Genomic DNA, 13,451 nt, shown 5'->3' on the forward strand with positions numbered 1-13,451 from the left:
GGGGCCAAAAATATGTAAGAAGAAGTCAGTTTCATCACCACCTAACGTTAGCCCAACTTTCTGGCATCAAGTGCAAAAATAATTTAAACCACTGGCAAGTCCTTATGTTTCACATTTGCTTTGGAATTGCAAAAACTCCTTCCTCTCAGTTATGGAGGAAAAGAGCTACACGTCTCTACCCTGGCACCAGTTAAGAAGGAATCTAGGATCTAATCCTACAAGCTTATTAACTGGAGTTTGAGGCATGGAAAGTTTGCAGGATTGGGCCCATCAAATACATCTAAAGAGATTTACCATTTCCCCCAAATTTGCTGGTACGGAGTGCTGAAGCCTTTCTGGTTCACTCAGGGACATAATGACCTAGTGCCTTGACTATTGACTGACTCAGTTCATTAATTTGTTTTTCTGCAACAAATACTGTTGTTCAGATTGATGCTTCCAAATCCACTGACTGCACCAGTCTTCAAACGAGACATCAGCATCAGAGCAAGGCTGTACTAAATTTCCCTTAGCACAATCTACCCCTAACTAGCTCAGGCATGGAATGGGGGCTGGTTTCTGGAGTTACTAACAATGCAACATCACTGCTGAGGCTGGTTTTCCCAAGTCTCCGGCTGTGGAATTCTCTTCAATCATTCCAATTAAATAAAGTATCGTATCTGTCAATTTACATTGGGGGGGTGGGGGAAGAGATCACAATCTTGGATACTTCCCGTGGTCTTTATGCTGCTGTTCTCAAAGAAAATATGTAAGCAATAGCATATGACAAGCAACGTCATTACATCAAATAACAGCAGAGCTTGGGTATGCTGGAAGGCAAGAAGCCATCAGCCGACTGCCTTCAAAAACCTGAGACAGGAGAGTTATCCGAAGAGAAAAATTCAGTGTGGGGGCTTATTTGCTGCTCCACAGAAGCTCTAGAAATTCACTGTCATCAGAGGTATGAATCTAACTTGGATTTTACAATTAGTGTGACAGGACATTACAACTGACAGAACCACTCAGTGCAGTTAGTAGCAAGGCTGGAATAGTTTCACCCTCACAAGGCATGCAAGTGAACTGCAAGTCAATTCAAATAACAAAATAAAAAGATGTCTACCCTTCCCCCAGCCACACCACACCCCAGGAACAATAAATGGTTCCCTCCTTTGCCTTCTATCCAACTTTCAATCTCTGATCAACTCAAGATGTCTCACCAGCAGAAAACATCCCCTTCCTTATTTCTTTATGTGATCAATGAGGAGTTCAAACACAGTCTCCGCTTCCCAGAGGCTTGTATACACATCGATCACTCATGCAAGAAAACATCTGCTAACACTAATCTACTCTTCTGCTACCAGTAGCTCATCACCCTCCTGGTGTCTACGCAGTATCTTGTTTGCCATAAGGCCTGGTCCACACTACAAAAGTAGATCGGTTTAACTACGGCAGTCAGGGGTGTAAAAAATCCACCCCTGAGCAGTGTAGTTAAACTGACCTGAGTTGCTGTGTAGAGAGCACTGGGGTGCTGGAAGAATTCATCCGTTGACCTAACTACCCCTTCTAGGGGAGGTGGATTATTAACTACGCCAGTGGGAGAACCCCTCCCGTCGGCATAGGTAGCGGCTACACTGAAGCACTACGGTAGCGTAGCTAGGCCGCTGCAGCATTGTAAGTGTAGACAAGCCCTAAGCCTTATCTACACTATGCTTTTGGAGGAGAGCTCACATCATTACACTGCCTCCGATGGTAGCAACAAGGAACTGCTCGGGCTGACCTAGCACTGGCATTCAGAGAAGACCATTCTCCAGCATTTCTACCGTTGTGTTGTCCAGACTTGCCCCAGGCCCTGGCTACCGCCGTGCTCCCATCTTTGGCTATTACTAGGGTCCTACCGAATTCGCGGTCATGAAAAACACATCACGGACTCTGAAATCTGGTCTCCCACCGTGAAATCTGGTCTTCTGTGTGCTTTTACCCTATACTACACAGATTTCACGGGGGAGACCAGCATTTCTCAAATTGGGGGTCCTGACTCAAAAGGGAGTTGCAGGGGGGCCACAAGGTTATTTTAGAGGGGCTGCGATATTGCCATCCTTACTTCTGCGCTGCCTTCAGAGCCGGATGGCCAGAGAGCGGCGGCTGCTGAAGGAGGGCCCAGCTCTGCAGGCATCAGCACAGAAGGAAGGGTGGCCACACCGTACCACGCACTCCTCACTTCTGCGCTGCGGCTGGCAGCAGCTCTGCCCTCAGACCTGGGCTCCCGGCCAACAGCCACCGCTCTCCAGCTGCCCAGCTCTGAAGGCAGCACGGCTGCCAGCAGCAGCCCAGCGGCCAGCAGCAGCCCAGCGGCCAGCAGCAGCCCAGCGGCCAGCAGCAGCCCAGCGGCCAGCAGCAGCCCAGCGGTATGAAATTTACAATTTTTAAAATCCTATGACCATGAAATTGACCAAAAAACAGCCCGTGAATTTGTTAGGACCCTAGCTATTACTGATGGAACAGTATCAGAGGTAAGGAAAGGTTGGATGATTTTTCAGTACATACTAGAGTAGCCAAAGCATAATGGTGCTAATTAGAGATGGAAATCCAAACTTCCACAAGTGCACTGCTTTTGGTTCTGGTCCATACCACATGCTAATACAATCCAGCATTCACATTGTTTGTACCACCATTTTCAATACCAGAGCATCCCTTAACACCACCCATAGAAAGGTAACAAAATATATATTTAAAAGTGGCCTGCAGAGGATTTTTTAAATTGTGCTTATGTCTTTTTTTTTTTTTAATTATTCATCCTGAACAAAGGAAGTTTGCTTTCTTTTCCTTCAGAAAAATTAGGAATGTTCCACCTGACATCTTGTTTTGTGGGAGGATTTCTCAGAGGGTGATTTTTATACTTGATGAGCCCAATCCTGCAAACCTTTTGCAGGAGGGTCTCAGAAATGTGTAGTGGGAACTCTCTTTTTCTCAACTGAAGGGGCGGGGGTGCTGAATCTTTAACAGAGGCGTCCTTGCCCCTAAGTGCTCAGTAGGCATTGGAGATTAATTACATAGGCACGTGCACACAGTTTTAAACAGTCTGACAGACTCCCTTTCCAATTGCTCAGCTGTGACTCTGAAATGTTTTAATTTCACGAGTTCTCCAGTCACTCCACATTGCACAACCAGGCCTCAACCCACCTGTTTGGGGCCTTCTTTGTATCTTTCCTAGAGACCACCCCTTCCCCTACAATCACACTGTCACCCCAGAAGAGATCAGCTGGGGTACTTTTAGTGTCGAACCTCTGGATTGGGCTCCCCAGAGCCAGCAGCTGAATAGACCAAACGCTCCCTACCATCACCCAGGCTTGATGGCCTTTCCAAGGCATTTAGTTACTCCTGCAACTTCCTGTCTGCCAATAAAGAGGAAGTCATTGAGGTGGGAGGAGGACTAACGACAGACATGGTCGATATTCCTACCTACTGCAGCTAACTTATGGGTGCACTGTCTTCCTTTTGTCTGGTGCTCAGAAGTCCTGACCATCACGCTATAGCAAGCAGCATTTGGTGTTATTATTTCCACCCGTGCAGCGCCTCCCACGCAAGCTGGGGAAGAAAAATTCCCTTCCATTTCTCTAACAGCACGGACTTTCTCGCAACTTATCTACTATAGCTTGACTACTTCATCTTGAATTCAACAGTACTGGAGCATGTTTAGCCCCTCGAAGGGGAGGGCCCCTTAGCTCGCTACTCAAATTTCCCGAACAATGCTCACCTGATTGGGTCACATTTTCAACTGTGTCCAGCCGAAAACTTTATCGTCTCCTTTTGTGCAAACTTGCCAAAGCTTGTCCACATCCATCTAAAGAAGAATGGCCCATGCAAAATGCTCCAAAGCTTAGATGGAATGGCCTCGTTGCTCTGCTGTTCTTTCCCTTTTGTGTGTGGAGCTGGAAAGAAAAGAAGTCCTCTTCTCTCTGCTGAATATGGAGGACAATGCTGGAAAACCTTGACGGTTTCCCAGCTTTTAATTTATTCCTTTGAGTGTAACCTCCATCACTTTGCTTCATCGTACAATGGGGACCTCATGGTTTTTATTTGACCAGCTTTTGTACTATAGGTAATCTGCTTTCACTGATCTACTCCGCTCAAAAGAGGCTGCACAAAGTTTTGCTTGAACTCAAAGGGGCTGGAAATACGGTGTGGAAATTAAGATAAATGATGCTGGTAGAGGGAAACACTCAGTCTTTCACTTACATCTTAGCTTCAGGAATATGTGTATTTAAACTAGTGATAGTCTGAATCCAAACCCCCAGCCTCCAAATTTTAGAATGGGCCACACAAAGGGTAATTCAGACAAGTCTCTGGATCCAAACCTGCCCCAGTGATTTCTGGTTTCAGGTTGGGTTCTAAACCAGAACAGACACCACGTCAAACGAGAGATCCGAAAGTCAGTCTAAACCTAATACACAGAAATGACATCCTCAGTTCATCTCTAAGCGCAATCACTTAAACACTGTCAAAAATTCAAGCCGCGCATAACCAAAACCACCTTCACCATTGCCCTGCATACTTTGCATGTTGTCACTGAAGTACAAACATAATCAAATGTGGAATGAATAGTGTCTCATTTTAGCAGTTCACAGAGACTCTGGCAGGAACGAGAAGCGAAGGATTTAATACTTAAAATACAATCTTTGAAAACTCCCAATTCCAAATGGAGACATACCACCATGCTGGACGCCACAAGGCAAATGAATGACTGAAAGTCACCTGCAGACAGGGTTCACGTTTTCTTTTACTTGGGGGGCGGGGGTAAGGGGGTCTGTACAGCTGATAAGCCTGCTAGCACTCAGGGAAGACAGTGTGGCACTTAACATATGGAAAGCTTGGCATTTAAAAAGCTTTATCCATTCTATACTATGGCTTCAACCATGAGAGTAACAAAAACACAATGGAAGGCAGCTGTCAAGCACTGCTCTGCCAAATTCTGCTAGAGGGTTGGGATCAGTCCAGAATAAGAACAGATTAACTGGATCTGTGATGTTATACATAGTATCGATGCATAAATAGAGTTCTCAGATGCCTGCAGCAAACATTACAATTTCCATACTAAAGGAGACCAGCAGTCCCCCATTCCACTATCTTGTCTCTGACGCCGGCTGCTACCAGGTGGGACCCTACAACCGAGCACATGTTTAAAAACTCAACAGTCCCCCACTCGTGTTGTTATAACACATGGTCTTGCCTGTGCAAATGAGTCAACCCTTTTTATTGAGGAATAAACCCCCATGTTAAGTACCACACTAGCTCTGGTTAGACCACAGTGCCAAGAACTTAGCCTGTCTGTGCCGTAAAAGCTGTCGTCTCCCCAACACAGTTAAAATCCTGCAGTGCACTAGGGACCAAAGGGTGTATTTAACTATGCTCCCTAGCTGCAGTACAGCCCTGCAAAGTCCAAGAGCGTAGCACATTTCAGGAACACGGCTAAACCAACAGGTGTGTCCCGCGTACGCTGCAAGTCAGAATGTGTGAATGGGAAGAGAAAAGGGGCTACCAGGTTGGAAGCAGAGTCTCCAAATGGGGCTTTTTACTGTGCAGCCCCACAGTAGGTACTTAGGTGACCCATTAGTAGGTAGTACTTAGGTGACCCATTCTTAGGTGTGCAGCCCCATTAGGTGACCCATTAGGTGTGCAGCCCCACAGTGGTAGTACTTAGGTGACCCATTCTTTACAGCCGGACTCGGTTGTAACACAGGTTAGCACCCTCCCCTAACCCAGGTACAACCTGTAGTCAGAAACTGTTCCACAGCCCATGTAAGGATTAACAACACTGTCAGCACCAGCAGGGTTTAAATAAACAAGCCAAAAAAAACGTAGGTAGGGAAACTGCTAGCAACAGCCCTCCGAGAAGTGACCGTAGAATCCAGCTCTTGCTCAGTTCTCCTCCCAGCGCAAGAGGGATTGTATTTTTATTAGTACTCCGCTTGCCCCAATCGTGCTACACTCACCTGACACGTAATTTGTAGCACGGTTACTGGACATGGTTACAACACAACTGGTACCATCATTAGGCAATGACACCGTGTTACAACCATTCTAGGCTCAAGCTATTTTTAAGGTGTCTTGAGCATCTACAAGCCCTATCAACTGGGCCTACACTAGCAATGTTCAGGAAATCTCCCATGGCAGTATAAGCACCAGCAACCCTGGGAGCAACAGTGTACATCAGCTGCCAGGGGTTTTACCACCAGGTTATCTAACCCTGCACACAGCAGGTCTGTTTCATCTACATTATAACCTCCACCACTTCTGTTATCCATAGAGCTGCACTGCTGGAAAATATGAGTTCCTCGTTTTCTATTGCAGACAAGGTCTAGGTGGCAGTTTGAAATTAACAACATACTGCAGTGTTTCCCAAACTTGGGACACTGCTTGCTCAGGGAAAGCCCCTGGTGGGCCTGGCCAGTTTGTTTACCTGCCGCATCCGCAGGTTCAGCCGATCGCGGCTCCCACTGGCTGTGGTTTGCTGCTCCAGACCAATGGGGGCTGCAGGAAGCGGAGTGGGCCAAGGGACGTACCACATGATGGTCTTGTGGTTAAAGACCAAGACTGGGAATCAGAACACCTGGGTTCTATACATGGCATAACCGTGGACTTCCTGTATGACCTTGAGCAAGTCAAGTCACACATCCTCTCAGTGCCCTTAAGGACTGTCTACACACAAGGCTACAGCAGTTTAACTAGAGGTACAATTTAAAATTTGGTTTAGTTAAACAATGCAAAAGACACGCGAGTACTCTTAAATGGATGCAAACCTGGTTTATATCAAGTTAGCTTAAATTGATTAACCAACTGAAAAAAATCACTCAAGCTAAAATAAAAATGTCTCCACAGGGCTTTGCATGAATTTAACTGAATCAGTTTTAAAACCAGTTTAAGTTTAATTGGTGCAACTTCTACATAAACAACAGCTTTAGTGTCCTGCTCCGTGGTTACTGCCTCTTTACTTCACAGGGCTGTTACGAAGCTAACTAGGTGAAAAGTAACGTCATGGCCCTACCCAACAGAGGAGGAGTAATCCCAGTATGCTGATGTACTTTGTCTCGCAATAGATTTGCCTCCACCATTCCCAGCAACAAACGCACAGGTGGCATAAGCATGTGCAACTCCCCTGAATTTACCCACGTAAACAAGTAGCAGTTTTGACTGCTGGTGTCCATGTCACTGTCCTCCATCGAACCTACTCGTTTTCTGAACCAAATGTCAGGCAGCTCCAATGAATCATTCTGACGCTTGTTTAGAATTCAGACCTGCTCTAGAAATATCAGGACTCATATTTGGAGAGTAGAGAACAAAGATTAACTAGTCTAGTTCCACCCCCCACCACCTCTGCCCCAACTTTTCCACTGGGAATAATGCCAATTTTCTTCTCTCCCCCTCACTCACTCCCAGATCTCAGGCAATTAATACTGTGCCTACAACTACACTCCCCTTTCAAAAAAGTTCTCTTCTCTGCCTGTCGTACCTTTTAGCTATGCTAGAATAGGTATCTTTAAAAGCCCAGCACTTCATAAATGGGATTAACAAAGCGTGCTTCGTGGCAAACGTTCAGAGCTGTCCGTGAAAAGCTAAAACCAGAGATATCAGTTTTAAACGTCAAGAAGCTTTTGGTGGTATACGTCTCAGTTTACAGTGTCAATCATAAATATGCTAATATTCAATATCTTGGATGCTGTCTTTTACCTGAGGCACAGCGCCCTCATATGGTTCCAAAGGAAAGCATCAAACCCTGCTTAATCCACGTGCAGAGTAGATTCTTACTTCCAAGTCACTTTAGATTAACCGTTTGCCAATAGATCCGTACTTGAAACAATAAGCAAAGGCTCCCAGTAAATGTTCCTATTCTTTTCAGGAATCAAAGTTAACAACACTAATGAAAAAACAATAAATGACCCAAACACCCGAGTACTCAAACCTCTAATGACCAAGGCAAAAGATCAAGAAACGGGAGAGCCATCCTTAACAAGAATTCCTTTTACTGCTTGAAGGGCAAGGGAATGGCTAAGCTGCAATGCCAACTGTATTCCACAGTCTAGTCAAACAGCACAAGCAGCCATCCCACTCCAAGATTATCAATGCACCTCTCTTTGAAAGGCGGCCCCGCACCAGCTTCTAACTCATGTTTCACCGGCAGCACAATGCTCTCCCATTGTATTACAAACCCAACTACAACCCTTAATCCTTAGGTGGAGAAATTCTGCCACCCAATGTGCAAAAAGCATCTTCATGTCATTAAGCAGTTTATTCCACGGGCTATTCTGTTGCTGACAAAGCTATCGGGAATCTCTAAATTGCCGTTCCAGGGCAGAAAAGCAGATATGCATGTGCACTGGTCGGGAAAGAGCTGATCGGGAGGAAATAGGAGGAGATAAGGAGCCTAATAAAGAATCCAGACTCATGTTGTACTCTTTTGAGTAAACATTGCAAGGGGTAAGTGCAACCACAAGATGATGAAATAAATAGACTCAAGTTCCAGCTCATGATGCTTGGCTCTTATACAGCAATTTGATCAAGACCACACAGCAAGTCAGGTGGCAGGAACAGAGATTAATCAACTGAGCCTTGTTCTGGCCAGATGAGCTGCCAATCACATACCACACGGCAGGTGACAGTCAGCAGCTGGGTGAGAAGTAACTAGCTGCTGAGATGGGCAGTACAGGACAGTCCGGTACTGAGATTTATCAAGGCTACTACTGCAGAGCGCAGCCTGTCACAAATGACTTCTACACGTCCTAAAGGGTAGAAGCGTCAGAGGCTTTTCAGTCCACCCTGACTGGAGCAAGGCGGCTGGGAAGTCAGTAAGACAAGATCTGGCTGCTGAGCTGCTTCCCTCCCTGAGGGCAGGTTTTGACCTCTGTGTTCCCATCCAAGCAGAGCACCTGAGGGAGGGGGAGCAGTGAGCAGAGCAGCCCCGGGGATGTTGCCACCCATCGCATCTCAGATGACAGAAATCCTCCATCAGCATGAAGACATTGAAACAAAGGGATTAATTAAGTGGGACGGGTCAGTGTGGAGAGGGATCCCTAGAGCCAGCCGCCCCGCCCCCCGACAGGGATCCCCCAGGCTGGACAGGGTGGAGAGGGGTCCCTAGAGCCAGTCCCGTCCTGACAGGGATCCCCAGGCTGGACAGGGTGGAGAGGGGTCCCTAGAACCAGCCCCCTCCCCTGACAGGGATCCCCAGGCTGGACAGGGTGGAGAGGGGTCCCTAGAATCAGCCCCCTCCCCTGACAGGGATCCCCCATGCTGGACGGGGTGGAGAGGGGTCCCTAGAACCAGCCCCCTCCCCGACAGGGATCCCCCATGCTGGACGGGGTGGAGAGGGGTCCCTAGAGCCAGCCCCTCCCCGACAGGGATCCCCCAGGCCGGACGGGGTGGAGAGGGGTCCCTAGAGCCAGCCCCTCCCCCGACAGGGATCCCCCAGGCCAGACGGCGTGGAGAGGGGTCCTTAGATCCAGCCCCCTCCCCTGACAGGGATCCCCCAAGCTGGATGGGGTGGAGAGGGGTCGCTAGAGCCAGCCCCTCCCCGACAGGGATCCCCCAGGCCGGACCGGGTGCAGGGGGGTCCCTAGAGCAGCCCCTCCCCCGACAGGGATCCCCAGAGTCAGCCCCTCCCTCGACAGGGATCCCCCAGGCCAGACGGGGTGCAGGGGGGTCCCTAGAGTCAGCCCCTCCCTCGACAGGGATCCCCCAGGCCAGACGGGGTGCAGGGGGGTCCCTAGAGCCAGCCCCTCCCTCGACAGGGATCCCCCAGGCCAGACGGGGTGCAGGGGGGTCCCTAGAGCCAGCCCCTCCCTCGACAGGGATCCCCCAGGCCAGACGGGGTGCAGGGGGTCCCTAGAGCCAACCCCTCCCCTGACAGGGATCCCCCAAGCTGGACGGGGTGGAGAGGGGTCGCTAGAGCCAGCCCCTCCCCGACAGGGATCCCCCAGGCCGGACCGGGTGCAGGGGGGTCCCTAGAGCAGCCCCTCCCCCGACAGGGATCCCCAGAGTCAGCCCCTCCCTCGACAGGGATCCCCCAGGCCGGACGGGGTGCAGGGGGGTCCCTAGAGCCAGCCCCTCCCCCGACAGGGATCCCCCAGGCCGGACGGGGTGCAGGGGGGTCCCTAGAGCCAGCCCCTCCCCCGACAGGGATCCCCCAGGCCGGACGGGGTGCAGGGGGGGTCCCTAGAGCCAGCCCCTCCCCCGACAGGGATCCCCCAGGCCGGACGGGGTGCAGGGGGGGTCCCTAGAGCCAGCCCCTCCCCCGACAGGGATCCCCCAGGCCGGACGGGGTGCAGGGGGGGTCCCTAGAGCCAGCCCCTCCCCCGACAGGGATCCCCCAGGCCGGACGGGGTGCAGGGGGGGTCCCTAGAGCCAGCCCCTCCCCCGACAGGGATCCCCCAGGCCGGACGGGGTGCAGGGGGGGTCCCTAGAGCCAGCCCCTCCCCCGACAGGGATCCCCCAGGCCGGACGGGGTGCAGGGGGGGTCCCTAGAGCCAGCCCCCCGGGAAGCGCAGTACCAGGCCGGCGCAGGTGCTGACGGCGGCGAAGGAGTCGCTGCGGTTCAGCACGCGTCCCGTGTAGAAGCAGAGCTGCTCGGCCGGGGGCCGGCGGCGGGCCCGGGCCTCTCCCGGCTCCTCCACCGCGAAGCCCCGCGCCAGGAAGTGCAGGTCCCGCCGGAGGTGCACGTAGAGCTCCCGGCCGGAGGCCGGCAGGCGGAGCAGCACGGCCTCCTCCTCGGGCGGCGAGCGCCAGGGGCTGCTCCCGGCCCCGGCGGCCCCGGCCGGCTGCAGCAGGTGGATCTTCTCCAGCGCCACTCGCTGCGGGATGGCCACTTCCAGCTCCGCGCCGCCGGCTGCGGGGGAGAAGCAGAGGGGCCGGGTCACTCGCGCCCCGGGGGCTGGGGCTAAGCCCCCTCCCCTCCACACCCCAGCCAGGATACCCGGGGGGGGGGGCGCCCAGCAAACGCCCCTCCCCATCCCCGCTGCGACCCGGCTCGTCACCCCGCCCCTCGGGAGCCCTGCGCCCCCCGCGCCGCAGCCAGAGCGCCCCGGGGGGCCAGTCCCCGCCCCCAGCCCTGCTGCCCACCCACGAGCACCAGGCGCTCACGGGGGGCGCCCACGTCAGCGCCTCCGCCCCAGGGGAGACCCTAGGGGGGCCGGGGACCCTCCGCTGGGCTCCCCCCTAGAGCGCCAAGCCCCCCGCGCCCTGCCCCGCGCAGCCGGGTCCCAGCGCGCAGCCCCCGGGCTGCAGCCTCGCGTCTTCCTGCCCTGGAAGGGCTCCGCAGCCCGTGGGGCCGAGGGCGGGAGGAGGAGGAGGAGGAAAGGGGGGTTTGTTTCGGTCTCTCCAAGGCCCAAGCGTGCCGGGAAGGAGGAGCGGGGGAAACCACGCAAGAAGGCTAAACCCGCTCCTTGTACCATTGCAATCCCCGTCTCTCTAACGCAGCCGCAAGCATCGCATTTCACCAGCCCCCCTAAAAGCCCGCGGGGAGAAGGGGAAGCGGAGCCAGTTGAAAGCCAGAACCAGGGACAGGCGGCGGCTTTCCCCATGAAACCTTCCCGCAGCCGGACCAGGAAAAGCAGCTGCCGAAGCCTGGAGCGACGTCCCCGGCCAACGGCGATCGCGGCCAGGCAGCAGCAGCTCTCGGGGGGCAAGCCCCGGGGGGCGCACGCCGCCGGCCCTGCGTGCAACGCTCAAGCTCTGCAGCCCCGGCGCTCCGGCCGGGGCAAACGCCGCAGCGGTCCCGGGCCACCGCGGCTGTCAGAGCCCAGGGGAGACGGGGATGCCGGGCTCAGGAAAAAGGGGGACCGGGGGGGGGGAGAAAAGCGCTACCTGTGGCGGTGTCCAGTCCCCAGAGCAGCAGGAAAGGAAATAAGAGAGGCAGGAGGGAGCCGTCAAACATTTTATTGCAATAGAGGGGCCCCAGCGACTGGTCTGTGCAGTGCAGAAGAGGAGGCGGCGAAGGGCTGGCTGGTGGCGGCGGCAGCAAGCTCCCGGGCTGGAGTGAAGCCCTCCCAGCCTTTGGAAAAATTAATTAGCGCTGCGGACAAACCCAACGTGGTGAAAGTCCGGCCCCGCCTCCCCTTTGCCGTCCCAGGTGGTGATTGGAGCTCGGCTTCCGAGAGCTACACCTCCTGCTCTCCCATTGGGCGCCCCGCTTCAAACACTGGAGTAAATAGCTAGGTTGTAAGGGGAGGAGGGGTACACGTGGTTTGCGCGCAGGGAGGGGGAACTGGCACCAGGTGGCGCCAGGGAGCGAGGCTGCGGGGAGCCCCCTTGAGGTGAAGCTACCTGCACAGCTGGGTTGGGGCTCGGAATGAGCATAGGGGATGCTGAGCGGGAAGGTCTATTTGCCAGCTTGAAACAGGAAGCAAAGCATTTGTGCAGCGGGCAGGAGCCATTCCAGGCAACCCTGAGTCCCAGCTTTAAGGACGTTTTTAAATAACTTCAGGTGATTAAAAAGTAAGACAAAAATGAAAATTAAAAGGGGGCGGGGGAGACCAAAAAGAGAAACTTTCCCACCACACTGATTTTGTCCCTAACTAAATCTCCTTGTAAACTCTGTAGATGGTGCAAAATTTCAAGGCTTCTTGGAAAGGCACGTTGGAAAAGTAGAGGAGAAACAATTCGTACTCCACCCCACTTTTAAAAAGTGCCACAGCCAACTTTAAAAAAAAAATCACATGCTGTAGCCACACACATTTCTTCCCTTGTGTTACTCGCGCTAGCTCCCATTACTACAAGGGAAGGAAAATTTTAAAATTCTATTTACACATCACTGTTTCGGCTCTTTGTTTACATCATGCATTTCTCCCAGTTGGGACCCAGGAGAAGAGAGTGACTATGCAGGAATACTAAGAAAGGGGCAGATGGGACAATTCTAGAAACTGGCCATGGAGGAGGTACAGCATGGGCTGTGGCATTGCAAGCTTTCCCCTCCTCCCCTTTTCTAATAGATCAACATGGAAAGTCCACCTCAATGTAGGAGAAAGGAATCCAGTCTCCAGGCCAATTCACCCTTTCATCTCTGTGCTGAAACCACCAGCTTTACACAACTTAGTGCCAACTGTGAACTTGCGTGTACGACTAGTTTTTTGTTGTAGACATCTGACCACTAGGGACTGGAGTGAGGCCACCAATTAAATATGCGTTGGCCAAATAAAAGCATCAGAAGGTAACTATATTTAGTCAGTACCACCATATATCTTAACTGAATCCCAGTGTAAATTCTGTAAATGGTGCAAAATTCCAAGACTTCTTGGAAATGCTGGAGAAGTGAAAAGCTCCATATTCCACTACCAGTCTCCTAAACCATCCTGTCTCCTCCCACTTTGAAGGTAGTAACAAATCCAGGGCCACTTAGAACTTAACAACTGTTGATATGCTGCACACAAGAGCTCCCTGGAACTTCATAGGGATAAAACTCAGTTCTTCTTGCTGCCAGTCACAGG

The 13,451-nt window shown here is 52.1% G+C and overlaps 1 protein-coding gene across 3 annotated transcripts in view; it reads right to left on the reverse strand.

The window, feature by feature from the left end:
- ADAMTS17 (ADAM metallopeptidase with thrombospondin type 1 motif 17) overlaps positions 1–12,008 on the reverse strand; it is a 256,462-nt gene extending 244,454 nt beyond the window's left edge. For all 3 annotated transcript variants that reach the window (XM_073304275.2, XM_073304274.2, XM_073304277.2), the window contains exons 1-2: positions 11,833–12,008; positions 10,521–10,855 (exon numbers count right to left, since the gene is read on the reverse strand). In XM_073304275.2, the coding sequence (XP_073160376.2) occupies positions 10,521–10,855; positions 11,833–11,902 (405 nt within the window). In that variant the 5' untranslated portion in view covers positions 11,903–12,008. The remainder of the gene's footprint in view (positions 1–10,520; positions 10,856–11,832) is intronic.
- Between the last annotated feature and the right edge of the window lie 1,443 nt (positions 12,009–13,451).

Source organism: Lepidochelys kempii, chromosome 10, assembly GCF_965140285.1.
Source record: "Lepidochelys kempii isolate rLepKem1 chromosome 10, rLepKem1.hap1, whole genome shotgun sequence".
Classification (NCBI taxonomy): domain Eukaryota; kingdom Metazoa; phylum Chordata; order Testudines; family Cheloniidae; genus Lepidochelys; species Lepidochelys kempii.